At 37.8% G+C, this 19,612-nt stretch overlaps 6 protein-coding genes across 8 annotated transcripts; 1 reads left to right on the forward strand and 5 right to left on the reverse strand.

Annotated features, from left to right (window-relative positions):
- Positions 1 to 1,191, reverse strand: LOC18009126 (protein PLANT CADMIUM RESISTANCE 12). Of its 2 annotated transcripts, XM_024151251.1 has the most exons (5): positions 1,132 to 1,191; positions 787 to 886; positions 622 to 693; positions 315 to 524; positions 1 to 222 (listed from the first exon to the last, which is right to left on the reverse strand). In XM_024151251.1, the coding sequence occupies exons 1-5, from the start codon at positions 1,156 to 1,158 to the stop codon at positions 146 to 148; spliced, it is 486 nt and encodes a 161-aa protein (XP_024007019.1). In that variant the 5' UTR covers positions 1,159 to 1,191; the 3' UTR covers positions 1 to 145. The 2 variants fall into 2 exon arrangements, with proteins under 2 accessions (XP_024007019.1, XP_006391116.1); XM_006391054.2 differs by lacking the exon at positions 1,132 to 1,191 and having other exon boundaries at positions 8 to 222; positions 787 to 1,079.
- A 7,536-nt stretch (positions 1,192 to 8,727) lies between these two features.
- Positions 8,728 to 9,880, reverse strand: LOC18009281 (probable carboxylesterase 6). The gene has a single exon (XM_006391055.2). The coding sequence runs from the start codon at positions 9,850 to 9,852 to the stop codon at positions 8,842 to 8,844; it is 1,011 nt and encodes a 336-aa protein (XP_006391117.1). The 5' UTR covers positions 9,853 to 9,880; the 3' UTR covers positions 8,728 to 8,841.
- A 959-nt stretch (positions 9,881 to 10,839) lies between these two features.
- Positions 10,840 to 11,372, reverse strand: LOC18008950 (protein PLANT CADMIUM RESISTANCE 11). The gene has a single exon (XM_006391056.2). The coding sequence runs from the start codon at positions 11,326 to 11,328 to the stop codon at positions 10,840 to 10,842; it is 489 nt and encodes a 162-aa protein (XP_006391118.1). The 5' UTR covers positions 11,329 to 11,372.
- A 1,903-nt stretch (positions 11,373 to 13,275) lies between these two features.
- LOC18009073 (30S ribosomal protein 3-1, chloroplastic) lies at positions 13,276 to 14,079 on the forward strand. The gene is made up of 2 exons (XM_006391058.2): positions 13,276 to 13,581; positions 13,677 to 14,079. The coding sequence occupies exons 1-2, from the start codon at positions 13,354 to 13,356 to the stop codon at positions 13,953 to 13,955; spliced, it is 507 nt and encodes a 168-aa protein (XP_006391120.1). The 5' UTR covers positions 13,276 to 13,353; the 3' UTR covers positions 13,956 to 14,079.
- On the reverse strand, positions 14,031 to 15,124 carry LOC18009078. The gene is made up of 3 exons (XM_006391057.2): positions 14,580 to 15,124; positions 14,407 to 14,488; positions 14,031 to 14,305 (listed from the first exon to the last, which is right to left on the reverse strand). The coding sequence occupies exons 1-3, from the start codon at positions 14,691 to 14,693 to the stop codon at positions 14,139 to 14,141; spliced, it is 363 nt and encodes a 120-aa protein (XP_006391119.1). The 5' UTR covers positions 14,694 to 15,124; the 3' UTR covers positions 14,031 to 14,138.
- A 540-nt stretch (positions 15,125 to 15,664) lies between these two features.
- On the reverse strand, positions 15,665 to 19,350 carry LOC18009283. 2 transcript variants are annotated; one of them, XM_024150975.1, is made up of 7 exons: positions 19,000 to 19,275; positions 18,389 to 18,443; positions 18,186 to 18,268; positions 17,959 to 18,081; positions 17,110 to 17,838; positions 16,814 to 17,030; positions 15,665 to 16,714 (listed from the first exon to the last, which is right to left on the reverse strand). In XM_024150975.1, the coding sequence occupies exons 3-7, from the start codon at positions 18,228 to 18,230 to the stop codon at positions 16,089 to 16,091; spliced, it is 1,740 nt and encodes a 579-aa protein (XP_024006743.1). In that variant the 5' UTR covers positions 18,231 to 18,268; positions 18,389 to 18,443; positions 19,000 to 19,275; the 3' UTR covers positions 15,665 to 16,088. The 2 variants fall into 2 exon arrangements, with proteins under 2 accessions (XP_024006743.1, XP_006391121.1); XM_006391059.2 differs by lacking the exon at positions 18,389 to 18,443 and having other exon boundaries at positions 19,000 to 19,350.
- Positions 19,351 to 19,612: the final 262 nt, after the last annotated feature.

Genomic DNA, 19,612 nt, shown 5'->3' on the forward strand with positions numbered 1-19,612 from the left:
TTAGATCATCTGTTATAAAAACATATTCAGTATCAATCATCGTTTTCATATAACTTATTCCCTAAGCTAAACTGAGAAACCAGAAGCTAGCAAGATCTAAAGAAAAGTTACAATACATAATAGACACAAAGCGTTGATGAAACTCTCAGCGGATCATGCCTGGTACAACTATAGGAGGAGTTACTTTCTCTCGGCTCCATTTCTCTACATTCATAAGCCAACCTGAAAAATCACCAAGAATACAATGTTTTTGTGATATCTTTTAGAAAAGTTAAATCCTTTGTGGTGTGCTAAAGCCATTAGATTTTACAAACCGATAGAAGGATCTGCGCCACGGTTCTTGAGCTCTCTAGACTCTTGGCAGATAGCACAAGGTGTGCAAAAGAGATGGACCCAAAAGTCACGACATGGTTCTTCAGGCAATGCGAAATGTTCCCTAAGCCTAGACCGGCTTGGGAACGCGTAAAGCCAGCAACAACCCACAAATCCTAACGCTAGATGAATCAAACCTGCGTTCATACAAGCTGCAATCCCAAACAAATCCCAAGTTTTTTTTTTTTTTAAGAATTTTTATACAAAAAAAATCTATGTTATATAGATGTGTAGTTACGTGTTTCTTACGTATGGCTCCTCTGTTTACGATCTCGGTGTTTTGAGCGTAGGAGACACATGGCATTATAGCTGTCTGAACACCTTTTTTGTTTCAAGAAGCCAAGAATAAGAAAGATCAAACAAATAAGATCAAGATTTAAATCAAGATAAATGATGATGAAGAAGGGAACGTACAAATGTGGCCATCTTCGTGACAATCGCAGAGACCGGTGGTCCATAGTCCCTGAGGAAGTTGTCCGGCGTACGGTTGATCCCGGAAAGACGCTCCCTCCGCCTTGAACACCGGCCCATCACCGTACATTTTCCAATTTTCAGATTTTAGTAATTAACAACAATAAACCCAAAATCAAAAATCACAACAATTAATAATCACTTTGATATTTTTTCTCTAATGTTGTTTGTGAGATGAATGGGTTCGATAAGTTTTCTAAAGAATTGAAAAAAGAACTCTGTTTCTTTTTTCTTTTGCTGGTGAAAAAATATTAGGAAACTAACGCAAAAAATTAATTAGATAAATACTTTTTTTTTGCGATTGGAGCTGGACATACGCACCAAAAAGCTTCAACACAAGAGAGAGAAGATAAGCGTCAAATTTTTGTTGGTGGAAACTTATAGACGATAATATCAAATAGATCAATAACGATTTTTTTATCTAAATGTAGTAATGCTTTATAATGTAATATGAAACAAGTTGTTGTAATCATACAAAAATAGAAAAGCGTTGTTGGATGGATAGAAAGATTATCCATAGATTATCCACCTTATCTGTACTTTATATAATAGAAGTATTTAGTTGAAAAAAAGTTTGTTAGAATATCAAATGTCTCTAGAAGAAAAGCGACTGGAATATTGGCCAAAGTAAATTGTCCACAAATTATTGCAAATTTTTTTTGTGTGATTAACATTTTCTATGATAAAATCTAATATTTTCCGTGATAGATTAATTTTTTGATAACCCCGATGCCAAACATTCTATGTCAAAATCATTTCAAAGTTTAGACTTTGATTTCCCATCAATTATTCTAAAAAAATAATTAATCTTTGGGGTGTGCAATTTCACATGTGCAAGACCACCAGAAGCAACCATCTACATGTTGTGCAGTAAAAATCTAAACCTCTACCTCTTGAGATTGCGCTGGGCAGAGAGAGTGTGGCACAGCTTTCTAAAGGTTGATTTAGGTTTGGATCATTGATATATGGAAGCTCTATTTCTTTTCGATAACCTTCTATATGTTTGAATCACCAGATTCCCAATGGTTTCAAGCCTTTGGTGAATGTGATTTTGTACAATCTATGACAACCATAATCAACCGTCTACATGTGCAGTAAAAACAAAACTCTCTACCTCTTGAGGTTACAGAGAGGAGAGAGAGTGTCACACAACTCTTTACATGTTGATTTAGGTTTAAATCACTCGAAGCTATATTTCTCTCAGATAAACTTTTATATAAGAAAAGGGTGATACCAAAAAACTATCAACCTCTAAGACCCTCACTTGTCAACACCAAAGACATTTCAACAAAATCTGCATCAACGAGATGCTGAGATTGACTTTGAATTTGGTGGAAATTACATGAGGTTGCTCTTGGACAGCTAAACTATGCTCTATGAGACAATACTAAATGGTGATGAGCTTAAATCTGCTACATGATCAGTCTTATCATATTGAGTGTCGTGTGGATCCACCCACAACTCCACCAGCTCCCACACTGTTTGTATTGGTGACCCTCCAACAGAGAAGAACATTTAACACATTAGTCAAACAAATATTCTATACTCTTTTATACAAGAAGAAAAAGTGACTTGCCTCTGATTCTGTGAGAGCAACAAGACAATCATTTTTTTTGTATATTAAGCGAACCTAATTTTCAGTTTTAATAAAATTAACTGATAATATCACTTAGAATTTAACTAGTTACATATAAATTGCAATTTAACTAGCTAAACCCATCTTCGTATCATAGGGAACGACCACGCCAACATTTTTCTTTTTCAGAATTGATCTCGATCTTGTGCAAATTTTGTGTGTGACTAACATCTTCTAAAATAATTTCTAAATGAAACATGACAAAACCCAGTACTTCAGATTATAGATTTTAAATTTTGATGATCTGATGCCAAATATTCTACATAAAAATCATTTCTGAAAAGATTAAGACTTTAATTTTCTATGAATTCTTCTAAAAACAACTTTATTATTTTCAAAGATTGTCTGTGATTATTATTCCAAAATCTAATAATACAAAGATCAAAATGGGAACTACACAGACATGTTGTGAGGGCACAAAAACCATTTTGTTCATTTACGTAATTTCCAAGTTGGGTGAGGATGGATTTTCAAGTCTACTATTACATTTTCGGATTATGGATCTATGCAATGGATATTGCTTATTATAAGGATTTAAGAATTTGTGAGGTTAAGTACTATAGGGTAAGCATGAATTTTCAAGTCTACTACTACATTTTTGGATTATGGATCTATGCAATGGATATTGCTTATGATAAGGTTTTAAGAATTTGTATTACAACTATTCTGGAATTTCTATATGCTTATAGAGATTTTTACTTGCTTTATATATAATTTTAAACACAATTTAAGCTTTTAAAACATAACGAATGGTTTTTACCTGGAAAGATTCTGAAATTTATATTATGTTTGTCCTACGCTCTTTACAATTTCTTCTACCGCCCCCTAGAAATTCCAAAAATACAAGGAAACATAAGATTTGACAATAACAAAGGGATAAAACAAATCAAAACAGCTTTAAAGTTTAGGGAAATGGAGGGATAAAAACAGGATATTGCGTACAAACAATCATATCTAGATCAAGAATGATTTTAGAAACTAGATCGGAAATGAGAGATGACTTAGCTTTGGCACAAAACTCCATCGCAAGGCTCTTAGCAGAGTTCTTAGTGTCATGTGACATTTGCAAAAGAAACACAAGATTAATTACCTGAACTAGAATGTAACAGTTGGTTAGCATTTCCAGCGTCTGCAAGCAACAAAGTCGTTAGTCCTCCAAAGCATAACACAAAACAAGTGTGGAGCATATGAATAAAATAGTGTTACACAATTTAATCAATCACTAAGTGTATCTCTAAACATTTCCATTAAACATATGACTACTTAGAACCAGACACACACCTACAAGGTACAAGAATTAGGACCAAGATCCGCTTCCTTCTTTTAACAAATATTTCCTGCAAACGATATATCGTTTCTAGATTAGGACTTATTAGCATTGACAATTAATGTTTGTCAGATTCATGTCGAAATTAAACTTAATTAGCAATAATTTCACAGCAAGTCATTAAGTATTTTATTAGAATTTGAAACAATCCATCTTAATTAGGTCTGTCTCATAAATAGGTGATTGAATATACCTTTTTTAAAACCATATTTCGGATATTGATGATATCATATAGCATGTCATCTTTCAGAATCTTAATTGCCTGTAAAGTGAAGAAAATCCATGAATAAGCATAATTTCCAAATACTCGCAAATTTACAGATCGATAAAACAAAAAAGGTTCCTTAAAACAGAAGCCACAACTTATAATCGTACGTACAAAAAGAGATACCTCAGGAGCAGGGACACTTCTCGACAGAAGCCAAAGCAAATCCCTAGCTTTAACAATTATGTATGGATCTCTTGTCTTCTTCGTTGTTGAAACAGTCATAGAACCTTCCACCTACCATTGCAATCATCCAAGTCCAAAAAGAATCAAACGAAAACCCTAAAATCGATCAACAAAACAAACCCTAATTTGTTTTATGCTTCTATGCAGGCGACGCCGTATTCCTTGAGAGCGGATTCAACTGTGGGCCAAGACTCCTGAAGACACTTCTCTCTGTATAAAGGAAAGAGTCTGGAGAATGAGCTGACTTCGAGCATACCACTCGGTTTCCATGCCGGATTGAACTTTTCGATTCTCCAAATGTCGATGTTTCCATATTCTCCATTGAAGTCAACAGTTGATAATGCTATAACGACGACTGCGAAGCTTTCTATGTAGTATTAGGGTTTATGCCCCTCCCCTAAGTTATTAAAGGATTGGGAAAAATCTCATAAAAAAACCTTCAAAATAGCATCTACTAACACTTTAAACCTCCAAAGTATGGCAGAATTTCGGCCAATCAGTCTTTGTAATGTGAGTTACAAGATCATATCAAAACTTATGTGCAAGCGGCTAAAAAAGACACTACCTAACATCATCTCAGAAACACAATCGGCCTTCATGGCTAGACGACTTATTACTGATAATATCTTGTTAGCCCAAGAAAACTTTCATGCACTCCGGACCAACACCACCTGTAGAGAAAACTTTATGGCCATAAAGACAGACATGAGCAAAGCTTATGATCAGGTTGAATGGAGTTTCATCGAAGCCCTCCTGATTAAGTTAGGCTTCTCAGCGAGATGGGTTGAGTTACTTATGTATTGCATCTCCTCGGTTTCATACCAGGTTCTTATTAATGGAGAACCTAAAGGACACATTAAACCATCAAGGGGATTAAGACAAGGAGATCCTCTCTCCCCGTTCCTCTTTACATTGTGCACAGAAGGCCTGATTTCTCTCCTAAAAGGTGCTGAGGAAGAAGAATGGATTTCTGGGCTGAAGGTGGCCCAAGCAAGCCCTCCAGTGTCCCACCTACTATTTGCTGATGATAGCCTGTTTTTCTGTAAAGCGGACATACAACAAGGATCAGAGATTCTCAGAATATTAAACACTTATGGAGCGGCATCAGGACAACAACTAAACCTCGGAAAATCATCCATCATGTTCGGAAATAAAGTGGATCTGAACCAAAAACGAGCTATTAAAAATACCATTGGCATCTCGACAGAAGGTGGCATGGGCATGTATCTAGGCCTCCCAGAGCAAATCTGCAGATCAAAGAAGAAAGTCTTCTCTTTTGTCCATGATCGCCTAAGTTTCCGGGTCAATAATTGGTCTGCAAGACTTCTTTCCAAAGGCGGAAAAGAGATTCAGATCAAATTAGTGGCTCAAGCCGTTCCGACATACGTCATGTCTTGCTTTCTTCTTCCACAAGGGATAATAGACAAACTCCGTAGCGCCATTGCCAATTTTTGGTGGAGCTCGAAACAAAATAACAGTGGAATACATTGGATTGCATGGGATAAGATTTGCATTCCCCACGATATGGGAGGCCTTGGATTTAGGGATCTTAACGATTTTAACCTAGCCCTACTAGCCAAGCAGCTATGGAGACTCATTCAGTATCCAAACTCTCTTCTGGCTCGAGTGCTAAGAGGAAGATACTTTCGACAATCTGATCCATTAGAGGACCGAAAAGTCTACTCACCATCTTATGGATGGAGGAGTATGTTGGCTGCCAAACCGTACCTCAAATTAGGACTCAAGAAAACAATCGGGTCGGGACTCAACACTAGAGTCTGGAGTGAGCCTTGGATCCCCGATGCTAGAGCACGAGCTCCAAGAGCAGCCCCCCAAATCGGCTTTCAAGATCCAGGAATGCTGGTATATCATCTTATCAATCAAGATACGAAACAATGGGATGAACCTCTCCTAAGAGTCTGCTTCCAACCTGAGGATGTCTCGCTTATCCTTGGGTTGAGACCTACTAGAAACCGTACCCTAGACGGATATGCATGGAACCACACTAAATCAGGGATATATTCGGTTAAATCGGGTTATGATTTGATTAGAAGAGCGAAGCTTGCTCAAAATACAGATATAGTGGGAGAACCAAGTATTACAGCCCTTCAAAGTTATGTTTGGAAAGTACGAACACCTGGAAAAATGAAACATCTCATGTGGCAAGCTTTATCAGGATGCATTGCTACTTGCCAAATCCTGACCCGAAGGCATTTGGGAACGGATAGGCGGTGCCCCCGCTGCGGGAACCCTGAAGAATCTATCAACCATCTTCTATTTTTATGTCCCCCGGCTTTACAAGTCTGGGCGTTATCGGACTTTCCGTCCCTTCCGAGCCTCTTCCCGAGTACCTCTATTTACCAAAATATGAGCTTCCTCTTTTGGAAAACAAAAGAGCTAGGCATGACAGATCCACAAAAGGATATTTATCCTTGGATCCTATGGTATATTTGGAAAGCCAGGAACGACAAGATCTTTAACGGGAAAGAAATTTCCCCGCTAGATACCTTAATCCACGCAAATATTGAAGCAGAAAGCTGGAGGATTGCAAACAAACCAGAAGTAGACGAGGACGCAATAGACGAGATTACTCCCATTCCTCTAACTCCGTCATCTCTACCTGATGCCCAGAGGTTCCCGATCTGCTAGGTCGATGCATCTTGGACAGAAAACGGCCTGGTGAGTGGGCTCGGGTGGAGTCTGAGGAAGAATAGGAGTGAAGAGATCTTTGGCCTTCAGGGCTGTCGGAGAAGCCTTTCGGCCCTTCACGCCGAATTGGAGAGCCTCCTATGGGCAATGTCTTGCGCGAGAGATAGACAGATCATATCCGTCCACTTTCAGACCGACTACTTGGATTTGGTAAGCATGGTAGAATCTCCATCAGACTGGCCATCTTTCTTTTCAGAATTGGAAATCTTCCGGACATTACGAGAAAGCGTTTTGGACTTCACTTTCTCTCATATCCCCAGGAGTTCAAATGTCCGTGCGGATAGTCTAGCGAAAGGAGCTCGAGCAAAAGGCTTTATCTTTTTCCAAATCATTCATAACGAGTCAGTTGCGGGGGGTTTTCGGACCATTCCCTTAACGGACCAATAGTGATGTAATAGTTGGGTAGTGAAAAAAAAAAAAAAAAAAAAACCTCCAAAGTATTTCATTAGCACTTTAAACCCTCAATTTAAAACTTTTAAGAGAAACAATTTAAAGCTAGAACACACATAGTTTACTATTCCGTTAAAAAATTTTGAGCGCATATCAAAAATTTATTTTGAGAATTTTTTCTGTTAAAAGTTTTAGTTTAAAGGTTAAAAGTGCTAGTAAAATATTTTAAAGGTAAAGTATTAGTACATGTCAGTCCACTTTTTTTGCTTAAAAGATTTTAGAGGGAAAGGAATTTTTGGGATGTGCGGAGAAATTGGGGACAAGTTAGTAAAAGGTGAACATGCGAAGAATAGTATTTTATCAAGACATTTGATGTTTATTTGGCAGAAACAATTTTTCGGTTCATGAAAACCAACCCCCATTCCTCAAGGTGATGAGATATTGGGGTTTCAAATGAATTGGGATATAGTTTATTTACAAACGGGAAAAGTAAATTCTAGGATTTCAGAAATTTTAGACGGTTAATAAACTCTTTAATGTGGTTGTCTCACGGTGACATGTGTAACGTACTATATTACCAATGAAATTTCCGACCAACGAAAGAAAAAATTCGGACGTCATTTTTTAGAAGTTTTCAAAAAAACCTGTTTTTTTCAGAAGAAAAATAAAACAAAAACAACATGTATTTCCGACAAAACTTAAAATTCCTCGCGATGAGCTTGTTCCACCATCAGAAAAGAGAATATATAGATATATACACTCAACCTACCTTTGGATTTTGCATTATTTCAAGAAAAAAAAAACTTTGTAATGTCAACGCTTTTGTCTTAGCTAGAAATTGACAATACCGGTTTTCCAAAAGTCATGGATGATAATAATGCTGATTTGTATTAGACAAAAAATATATAGCAGTAAAAAGGGAGAAAGAAGAAAAAAATGAGGCTGCCTTCAAAATGAACCACGAACTAGCCTTTTGTCTACAATTTGTCCGCCACTACATTTGTCTCATTCATTTTTAAGACATTATTTTAGTTACTAGTAGTTCCACATTTACAACTTTTGTCTCAAATTTTTGCGTCAACTCAATTAATGTTTTCTCCTTACCAAAACTTATCATAAAAAAAAGTGTTTGTCCAGATTCATCAATCCAACAACATGCACGCTGGTCTATTAAACAATTAGATTCAAAACAAATTCAGGTTTTATCATTCACACTAAGAATCAACTTTTTTGTAAACGAATCATAAACTGATGATATACATAGTTTTTTTTTTTTTTTTTTTTTTTTTTTTTTTTTTGGTAAAATGATATACATAGTTGATGTATGAAAGTATGAAACTTTAATCAAACTAATTTTCTTAATAACCGAGAGATCCAGACTGAAACTATAACACACAAAAAAAACATTTTAGTATTTAAGATACAACAATTTTAGAGCTAACATAAACAAACAAACAAACAAACAAAGTTTATACAAATAGAGAACTAATTAAAGGGATGATAGTGGTGGATGAAAGCGTCGATGTGGCACAACATCTGAAGAGTCATGGTGTGAGCAAGCTGAGACTTACCAAGAATCTGAAACGCATGACCAACTCCTTTGTACACCACGCGCTTGATCACTTCCTCATTACCATCGCACATCTCCATCTCTCTATCCATCAGCACATCCATCTCCGCCACGCACACCAGCGTCCTCACCATCTTGATCATCGTCTTCACCGGTTTACAATACGGATGCTCTCTGTTTGCGCCACGTGGCAAAGCCAGCCTCCACCACGCGTCCGACCCCTCAAGTGTCAGCACCGAGCTCTTCATGTTGTTCTCCACGCGCCTCTCGCTCTCCGTACGCGCCTCCCCGCCAAAGAAAGGCTGGATCAAGATCGTTCCTTCTATCTTCAATGGCTTTATGAGATCGTCTGAGGCTGCTAATCTTGCAGCGACATGGTTCGCAATGTTTCCTCCGGCGCTGTCTCCGGCCAAGAATATCTTTCCGAAGTCACATAGCTTGGACCACAAGTTATCGTTTCTTGTTTTGTTGAGCCAAAGAACTGCATTGACTCCATCTTCGTAAGCTGCTGGAAGAGGGTTCTCAGGGGCTAAACGGTAATTTACTGACATGACCAAGCACCGTGAGCTAGCCGATAGTCTGGCCAAGAACTGGTGGTAACACGACCAAGAAGCCGAGCCGATGCAGAAACCTCCACCGTGGAAGTAGACAAGCAAAGGAAGTTTAGAAACCGAAGTCTTGGTCAGCATAGGGACATAGAGACGTGCCCATACGTTGGTTAACTTGTCTATGTGAACATCAGAGCAAGCCACACCGAGCTCGAGGGGTAGTGAGGGACCCACACACGGCTCGAATTGTGGTCGTTCCACGTGGCCGTCTGTGTATACTCTAATAAGGCCATCCAGCTCGTCTACGACCGGTCCATGATCAATGTTGGTGTTATTAGGGTTAATGGTGGTCTCATGGGTCAATGTGGTGGCTCCCATTTTTTTCTGATTTTTTAAGTGCGATTTGCGCAGTTTCGTGACACGAAGAGAGCTTTTTTGTTTAGAGATTGATATGTTTGGGAGATTTCTTATATAGGAGGAGGATGTATGTAATGGAGTGTGATGGAGACGGGTAAGTTGAAAATACTTCCAACTTTACTTTTTTGATCAAAATACTATCAATAATTGGAACTAAACTAAATTATGTGGGCTACTACTACTCTCTTCGTTATTTATTGTGGTAGCTAGTTATATAAAATTGGGAATGATTCTCTTCGTAGATACTGAAGTTAATGTCTAGGACCGGAGATACCACTTGGTTTTTTTCAATAGAATAATTTGACCGTTAACAAAAGAAATTGTACATTAATTTGACGACTCGAGTTAGGTATTGGTCTTCCATAAGAATTTAATCGCACCTATCGTTAAAAACATAATTATAGTGTACACTTTACTTCTGGTCTGCTCCATATACCCACACTACACAATCTAACATAGGAAAGTGTCAAACTATAATTTATACGATGCCCGATTATTGGTTGAGAACATAAAACTCAATTGTATCCCATTCTGATGGCAGCAATCATACCTTTTAAATTAATTGATCGTTGGAGAGGATTCTCAATACACTTACACACAATTTTATTGAAGTAATTAGATTTTTTTTTGGAAATTCATTGAATTATTTTGTGTCTCTATTTTTAAAATTTTGTAATACGAACTTTAGAGAAAAGAAAAAGGTCCCATATTGGCTCCATTTGTCATTTTGAGAGATTCTGTAAAACAGAATAATGAGGAAGCTTAGGACACAAACGCAGAGAATATTAATTGATCCGCTAAAAAAATTCCACACACCATATGAGTAACAATTACGAACGAATACAAATTACGTCACGGGATCCAAACAACTATAATAGATATGAATAGTTTAATTCTAGTAACTAATTGTCGTACAAAAAAAAAAAAGAAAGATAAACGAATCTATATCTATCTAGACATTGGCGGTTGAAGCGTTGGAGGAACCCCAGACGCAGACGCAGACGCAGCCACTCGTGCCTTTCGTTCCATGTTCCCATGCCACCCAATGGACAAGTCCAACGCACGGTTGTGTTGAAGTTGCCTATACTCTTGACAAAGAGCGCATGGCTCGCAGCAAAAGTGGACGCAACAATCGCAACAAGGTCTCTCCTTGAGATTGTACTGTGCTCTGAGTTTGGTTCTGTAAAAGCAAGAGTAGAGACTGCTTCCTCCAAATCCAGTAAACATCAGTATGATCATGTACATCGCTCCGCTCACACCACACGATGTTGATCCTCTGTCTACGACCTCTGCGATGCGTCCAAAGGCGACACATGGACACCAACAAGTCAAGCAGCATGAGTTTATGTCCCTCCAACATTCGCATAGATCCGTCGACCAACCCGTGGCTTTACCATGGCTAAGTCCTTGTGGTGGGTCGTTGGAGGTAGGGTTCATGGTTTGATCTGTTGAAGAAACGGTGTTTATCTGATTATCTTCTTACGAATATTTTTTATTGTTTCGTTTCTTGTATTAGTATATATAATGAATTGTGTAACGTTTTGGCACCTCTTTATGGATTAACCGTCATAAACTGAATGGAAGCAAGGGACGTCTCGTTTTATGTTGTTTTTTTTGTTTTATGGATTAACCGTCAAAATGTCATTTTTGCTTCCACGATCAAAGTTAAAAACTAACTTAAAATTGCATGAGACTAATAATAACTTAATAAGCAAAACATGTAGCTTATATATGTTTGGTTTTAGCACAATTAATTAACAAAAAATACTTGAAATACCTAGTATAATTGTTTATTTAAAAAAGAAAAGTGCATGTTTTTGCAAAACAATACGACCAAAAAATTAATTTATTACTTTATTTGAAATACAAAGTATAATTACTTTACTATACCGTGTTATTATAACAATAAAAATTAACTAACTAAAAAATACATTAAACAAAATAAAGAAACATAATAATAAAATTTATCTTTGTTCTAATAATTTAGTTTTCAAATAGTTCCGAAATAGCATCTCTGATCACACACTCAAACCTGAAGAGAAGCAAACGTAGCCAGAGACAAAGAACTCGCGCTTTCGTATACTCGATCTAAATTCTATCTCATTCACCACACAACAACCTATGAAGGACATGCTTGGCCACATCTCTCTGTTCCCTTTCTCTGGAGTTGCTTGCCATATTACACATATCCACTAATTTACCATATAATTCAATCAAACACCAAACAATTACATTCCAAAGTATACTCTTTTCCCCTGTTTTCCCCTGTTTTTGCTAAACATTACACTTTTCCACTGTTTCCCCCTGTTTTTCCTAAAGTTTACTCTTTTAATTATTCAAGTTTCTTTCTTTCGAGTTTGTAAATAAGATTCACTGTTAATCAGTATAAGAAATAGTGTTAATGTGATGAAATAGTTATAATAAAGAACCTGTATCTCTGAAAGGATGCAACCATGCATTGCCATGACCGTGAATGCGCAAATGCCTTACTGCACCACTAAGTTTGACATAGTTTTTCCATTCACTACATAACTAAGATTAGTTCGTAACTCCTATACGGTCAAGCATTTCACGCAATGCCCGCTTACTGGCTTAAACACATGAGAAACGACATGAATCATTGATTACATTCACCATCACACAACATCAGTATTATCCATAGGGACCATATTATATAACCACAAACATCATCTATTAACCATGTCCATACCTTTACCATAACCATAACATTAATGCCCATGCAAACATCAATAATTAAGCATTAAACCATTCAATCTATATTATCCGCTTCCACTCACAACTGCAATGTTCTAAACACGAAGTTCAAGCTGTCTTTATGTGCTAGTCACCCATAGTACCTGTCTACCTGACCACTACTTATATGTTAGAATTAGACGTTTTGTTATCAAGTGAATATAAGCGATTTTAGACCAATCTAAGCAAAATATAAAGGGGGTTATACAATTTTATACGGTTCTAGACAGCTGTAGATGACAATTTTCAATAAAATATTTATTATATGTACAACGGCAATTTTTTATTCGTTTTGTATCGTAATTTTGTTTTTATGTGTATAATTAAATTGATGTGTTTTAGTAGCATATAATTACATACAGTAGTTGTCAAATTTCTGATTTGAAGTAAATATGATTTGACTATTACCTTTATAGTGCGACTTAATATGATCAATATATATATATATATATATATATGTTTTAGTTTGATTTCTGAAATGAGAGACTTGAATTTTCTAATAAAATTCCTAATATTTATCTTTTGCTGCGTCTGTGGCCTTGTAATAGATTTCTGTCAGATCAACCCATTCAATAATGGGCCAAGTCAACAAAGCCCATATAAAATAGCAATGGTCAACTACTTTGGAGCTCTCCACTGCGACCATATCTTCCTTATCCATTTCTCATGAAATCTTTTATTTCTCTCTGAGAAACAAAGAAGAACAAAATGATGTCATCAATGGCACTCCACTCATCTCTCTCATCTGCTTCCCTCTGCTCTTCTTTCATCTCTCAACATCCAAAACTCTCCATCACTTCTCCTCCATCGTTCCATAACAAAACAACCAAACCCATCTCTCTTAACCGGAGAATCGTGGCTCTTGCAGCTCCAGAGACGCTCACTGCTGAACCAGCCTCCGAAATTGATGTCTCCGACACTCCAGAACCAAAACAGGTAAATAACGACTCGACATACTCTTCTTCTTCTTTCTCTTCTTCTCTGTTCTGTTTCAAACAAACCCACAAATCATTTCTTGCTGTTGTGTTTAGGTGGTGAATCCACAAGAGGATAAGGCAAGAGTGGTTCTCAAGTTTGTGTGGATGGAGAAGAACATAGGATTAGGATTGGACCAGCATGTCCCTGGACATGGAACAATCCCACTTAGCCCTTATTTCTTCTGGCCAAGAAAAGATGCTTGGGAAGAGCTTAAGTCTACTCTTGAAGCTAAGCCATGGATCTCTCAGAAGAAGATGATCATTCTCCTTAATCAAGCCACTGACATCATCAATCTCTGGCAACAAAGTGGCGGCAATTTAACTTCCCAATAATCTCAATTTTCTTGTTTTCTGCAAATTCAAGAATTCACTTTTTTTTTTCCTCCATTGTCTAATGAGATTTTGCTATTGAGAGCTTTTTTTCTTTTCTTTAATAATCATATTTAAACAATATTCATTACATTCCACATAAAAGATCATATAATAATATATGATAAAAGCAGAATCAAGCAAATACTATTGAGCTGTTGTTTTTCTTGAAGAAGGGAATATCATACGCTTGATGGTGGAGATTTTGCAGAGAAGAGCTTCTCCGTAAGACTTAGAGACTCTCCGGTCACCGGAATATGTACACGTCAGCGTCACTTCCTTCTCCAACACACTCACCAATATTGAATAAGTTTCTGCTTCCAAAAGAATGAGACAAAAAAACAAGAAACAATCTGTTTTGAGAGAAGAACAAAAAGTGTCTCATCTCAAGAATTTAAAACTAGTGATTACTCACCGATCATCCTTGACATTATGTCGGCGATTTTCTCTTGGCAGTCACTACATCTGATGTCTGCTGATAGAACAATCTCCTGAATCTGATAACGGACAAGATCATTAGGAGAAGTAAACCCCCACGAGTTGAATCATTCTTTAAGACAAAAGTGTTCAAAGAGTAGCTATACGAACAAGAGGCATGGACAACGATGCGACAGAAGCGAGACTGCTTTCACTTGTTATCGAAAGCTTGATTCTTGGTGATGCTCCAAGCTCTTGCTCGACGATTTCAGACGGAGAAGCCATGATACAACAGTGTCTCGATGTACAAGCAAGATTAAATAAAACAGGAAACAAGAATCTTACAGAAACCACCAAACCAAGAGTGGGAAACGAAGAGGGTCGCTATCGGAGAAGGATGAGGTTAGCAAATCTTCTTAAGTGGGTGACAGAGGAAGCCCATCTTTTCTTTTGCTTCACTCTATGGAGAAAATCAAGTCTATTAAAGACATGTTAACACACAAGACAGACAGATTACTATGCTTTGGATCCTTGACTTAATGTCCATCTTTCTAAGTGAGAAAGTCAAGACCTTTTTTTTCCTCTGCATAGTTTGAAAAAGATGCTTCACTGACCAAAATGCAGCCCCACCAAAATCATTCGAGTGGAGGATTGCTTCTGAGTTCTGAGTCTCAACAAATTTATTAGCTCTTCACCTATTTTTTAACTTAGCCCACTTTAGTAAGCCAATCATAGATAGCACAAAAAGGGATGTTAGGTAAAGTTAAAAAAGGTGTTTAAGATAAGTCACTGAGCTATTTCATCAGAGTATATTATTTATAAGTTATAACAAGAGCTCTTACAGTCTTGCACAGACTGTAATACTCTATAATCACAAAACTTGTTCGATTCCCTTAATGGTCCCAGATTTCAAAAACCAAAAACATCAATTGTTCCCAGCTAAAAGTTACAAATTGCAACCAAAGAGGATCCATTTCATTTGTTGGTCCCGTTTGGAGGCTGCACAAAACAAAAAACCATATGGGGACATAGACAAGGACAGAATTAACTTACGGTACCATAGAGATAATCATGTGTCCTGCAACTTCGAAGAAAATCAAATTAACTTAACAAACCAATGCTTCAAACTTCAAAGAAAGGTCTCGAGTATCAAATTATTCAGTAGTCATTAATAGCAAGCCTCACATCAGGGAATACCATTCAACACAGGTAAGAAAAGAATATACAGTATACATTATATGGACATTGAAGGTGAATTCAAGGTAAAAAAGATATAGTTTTACTTTTGCTGATACATAGGTTACATGAAAAGAAAAGAAAGATCCCACCACACCAGAAAGAAAACAAATTTTATCTCTATGCTAAAGAAAAACGAAGAAGATAACTGAAGTCCTATATAAAAAAAAACCACTGATTAATGACTAAAACCCCTAGTAAGGTAATGCTATTACCTACTCTCTACTGCATCCAAAACTTGTTGCCTGTATTAAAAGCTCTATGACTACTGTTACACATACATACACAAACGAATTTGGATGCCATTAGGGGCTAATTCTATAATCCCAAAACAAATCTTGCGAGTCACAATTATCTAAAACCCAAAATCGCATTGAGCAGATGCCCATCAGGTAATATGTACCTCACAAGACGAAAAACACACTCCAATCCCCAAGCCAAAGATCATCTTGACATTAATAGGCCAGTCAAAGGCTGCCCAACCGAAGTGCCAAATGGAGAATCTCCCATGAACTTGCCGTTCTCACAATCCAAGGATCTTTCACTTGAGAAACCATCAGCCAAACTAGGATCGTGTGGACACCAACTGACAATTCGTTTACGCTTCCTTCGGACAGAAACCGTAGAGCTAAAGAGAGAATCTCCCATGGAACTGCACTTCTCACAATCCAAGGCTCCTCCTCGTGAGAGGCCATCATCAGTCTTGCTAGGAACGTGTGGACAGAAACTGACAGTTCGATTCCGCTTCTTCGATGCTTTCCACTTTAATTCAGAGACTAAGACGTCCTTTAGAAGATCTGGAACTGGTCGCTTAGTAGATGCCTTACTGGTCGTAGCTACTGGAAGAGAGATGTTGAGTTTAGCTTCACCCTTTGGTGACAAAACACCATCATCAACACCAATTTCGGATAGCTTCTCATCATGTTTCACCTCAACCTCTTTCTTCTTCATCAAAGATAGGACAGAACTCACGAGATCAGAGCTTGATTTTATGTGTACCCACTCATCTGCCGACCATTCCAAAGATTGTCTAAGGTCACCACGATGAAAGACAGACGTTTTCATTTCACCTGAGAGAAAACCACCAAAACAATAACTGTTAGTCCTGCAACAAGATAGATATCTTAAACAAATCTGCTGTCATACTTCCATCAGAGGTCTTAACTCACCTGGCAGGTAAACTTCAAATTTATCTTCTGAAACTTTCTGCGCCACGATCCCTTCCCACCATCCATCACACCACCACACATCCACAGGCATACCAACACCGATAGCACATTCATCTTTTTCTTTGCTGGGCTTTGGATATGGGCGTACTATTTTCCGTCCTGGGATTCTAAATCCGAGATGATCACTACCAGCCACCCGAGATGCCAAAATCCACTCCTGCAACAAAGAAGAGTGAAGCATGTTAACACATTGGACAGAATAAACCAAAACCAAAAGTGGGTTTCCAAGTGAGTACCTCTAGCTTTTTAGATTCATCATCTGCATCCTTAATGTCTTGGTACTGGACCTTAACCTTGTCCTTGTGTTTCTTTATTATCAATGCCCTAAACCAACAACCTCTGATGCCACTATCTTGGGAAAGAACTTCAACAAGTGAGCCCTTTTTAATGTGATGGGAAGAACCATCGGAAGCCCCCAAGTCAACAGAAGTTGGGCTAGCTTTGCAGTCACTTTTGACGTCATCTGCGGAACGACGCCGTTTCCTAGATCTAATTCCACCACAACCAACCGGAGAATCTCCTAATCCTGGTTCGGTACCAGGCGCCTGAGCACCTTCATCTGCCTTTAAATTCGATACATTCAAGTATCTAAGCATTTCTTGCCTCCAGTAACCTTCTAACTGTGTAATGTCATACGGCTTTATGACATCATCTCCATATAGTTTCTGGCAGAAGAAGGCTACTAGCTGAACATGCATTGGCACCTTGAGAAATTTCTCATAATGCTGAGGACTGAGGACTGTAGCCAATCCATCTATGCACTCAATTTTGATATCTTGAAGACAAAGAGAAAAGAAAATCTCTCTGTCATTAACATCGTCGGGCAAAACAATACCAACCTCATCAGTTTTGTGAAACCATCGTACCACAACCATTTTGTTTCCTTTGGAATCCTCATAAAGGTCTTCCAAGTATGCAACAAGTCTCTTATTTTGCTCCGCTAAAACATACACAAAATCGTTAACCTGCAATGAGTTTGTGTAACAAAAAAAGGTCAGTTTTTAGCACGGAAAAGTAACAGAATATGATTACATACAGCAAATCAAACCAATCGAACCTCAATGAGAACTTTAAAATAAACTCACCGAGACTCTGACACCATTCCGGTAAAAAGATGGATAATGCTTACGCCGTTTCCTGCAAGTCCAAGAAGAACCCAGCCAGGAAAAATTTATGGCCTGATGAATTGGCTTCTGAAATTGACCATTCTGAAAAGAAACAAAAGAGAAACCCGTTAATATATCATATTCTAACAAGAAAACCCTTCTATACATGAAGGAAAACAAGCTATTGGCGTTGATTAGACCAGTACCATAAATGTGCCAATATTCAATCTTCCAACAGATTGTTCATTCATAGAAGTAGCTGGTACATCTGCAGCATGAGGTATCGCACCTATGAAATAGAAGAAAAACAGAACCAAAAGGATCAGCAATATTTCAACAAATGTTAATCTCTAGGTACAAAATTGAACAAAACTTGAAAAATATCAATTCGTGCAGACATGCTCAGTACCAAAAGGAGGAAAGCGGATCTGTCTGCAGCAAAACTAAGTCATTAATAGATTTAGCTGCAAAAGGCGCAACGGAAGGAGGGTAAGCGCTCTAACACAATGTAACAACATTTCCAATAAAAATTTCACAGTTGAATGGGTGACCACTAAAACATCCCGCGAATAAACAAATAAGCACCTCAATAACCCTATACAAGTCTTGTGATAAGCTCCTCGCAGACGATTACATGAGCTCAAAACAAAACCTTGAAAGCCAATTTACATTATCTTCATCAATTCAAAGCCCAAGCCTTTAGTCACACCTAGGATTGACTCGCAGAGAATAGAACCCCAAAAAAAAAATCAATTTCATCCTCTTAACAACTTAGCGAGGGCTCCGAAATCGTATCAAACTCTCCAAATTACGATTAGAAAAAATTCAAATTCTTCAGCAATCTCAGAAATCGATGCGAAGGCAATAAAAAAACCCCCTTCGAGCTCATACGAATCCAGATCTGATCATTATCACGTTTCCCAAATCAAAAGAAGAAAACAGGACACACCCAATAAAGACCAAGCAAAAGGGCACAGAGAAGGAGAAAAAAAAATCGATGAAGAGATTGAAAAAATTTACCGGAAACGATGGAATTGAGCCAATCCGCGACGTCTTCAATAGAGTTAAGCTTCTTCAAAACGGAGCGATTCTTTTTCAAGGCGTATCTAAAGGACATGCGTTTGGAGTTTCTCAACCTCCCAACAACAGCGAGATCTGCACATCCGTCTCTCCTCTCGAGATAATAATGAACCTCCATCTTTCCTTTCGCGTTCTTCACATGCAGCTCATTCCAGCCGCAATACGACGGCGTTTCCGATGACCACGCCATATCTCCACGGCGAACAAAATCTTCCCAATCTATACCCTAATTTGTAATCCTCTCCTCTTCGCTGTCTCTCTCTCTCTCTCCGCGTGAAGAAAAAAAAATCAGAGAAGAGAGAAGAAGAAGAAGGCGGAATTTGAATAATATAAAAAAACCGGGGAGAGATTAAGCTAGGGTTTCAATTTGGGGATAAGATTGAGGGTGGTGATTGGCTCCACGTAGAGCGAATGTAGTTAATTACGATGTTGTCTACTGGTATTAGTGGAAATTACGAAGAGTGCCATTAAAGAGGGTTTTTTTTTCTTTTTTAAATCGCTTTCTCTTTCCTCCGTCACGATAAGGAGGAGGCCCCGTTGAGAATTTTTATAA

The sequence above is a fragment of the Eutrema salsugineum genome, unplaced genomic scaffold (assembly GCF_000478725.1).
Source record: "Eutrema salsugineum unplaced genomic scaffold, Eutsalg1_0 scaffold_9, whole genome shotgun sequence".
In the NCBI taxonomy this organism is placed as follows: Eukaryota; Viridiplantae; Streptophyta; class Magnoliopsida; order Brassicales; family Brassicaceae; genus Eutrema; species Eutrema salsugineum.

Bases quoted from the DNA above. Each gene is read 5' to 3' on its own strand.
- LOC18009126 (XM_024151251.1), bottom strand. From the start codon at position 1,158: ATGTCCAGCTCCAATCGCAAAAAAAAA. The intron at 694-786 runs GTACGTTCCCTT...GAAACAAAAAAG, and splicing joins TCACGAAGATGGCCACATTT to GTGTTCAGACAGCTATAATG. The intron at 223-314 runs GTTTGTAAAATC...GTGATTTTTCAG, and splicing joins TGGCGCAGATCCTTCTATCG to GTTGGCTTATGAATGTAGAG.
- LOC18009281 (XM_006391055.2), bottom strand. From the start codon at position 9,852: ATGGGAGCCACCACATTGACCCATGAGACCACCATTAACCCTAATAAC.
- LOC18008950 (XM_006391056.2), bottom strand. From the start codon at position 11,328: ATGAACCCTACCTCCAACGACCCACCACAAGGACTTAGCCATGGTAAA.
- LOC18009073 (XM_006391058.2), top strand. From the start codon at position 13,354: ATGATGTCATCAATGGCACTCCACTCATCTCTCTCATCTGCTTCCCTC. The intron at 13,582-13,676 runs GTAAATAACGAC...TGTTGTGTTTAG, and splicing joins ACACTCCAGAACCAAAACAG to GTGGTGAATCCACAAGAGGA.
- LOC18009078 (XM_006391057.2), bottom strand. From the start codon at position 14,693: ATGGCTTCTCCGTCTGAAATCGTCGAGCAAGAGCTTGGAGCATCACCA. The intron at 14,489-14,579 runs GTTCGTATAGCT...GTCCGTTATCAG, and splicing joins CATCGTTGTCCATGCCTCTT to ATTCAGGAGATTGTTCTATC. The intron at 14,306-14,406 runs GTGAGTAATCAC...TTTTGGAAGCAG, and splicing joins CATAATGTCAAGGATGATCG to AAACTTATTCAATATTGGTG.
- LOC18009283 (XM_006391059.2), bottom strand. From the start codon at position 19,249: ATGGCGTGGTCATCGGAAACGCCGTCGTATTGCGGCTGGAATGAGCTG. The intron at 18,269-18,999 runs GTAAATTTTTTC...TCTATTTCATAG, and splicing joins GCTCAATTCCATCGTTTCCG to GTGCGATACCTCATGCTGCA. The intron at 18,082-18,185 runs GTACTGGTCTAA...GTTTCTTTTCAG, and splicing joins TGAATATTGGCACATTTATG to AATGGTCAATTTCAGAAGCC.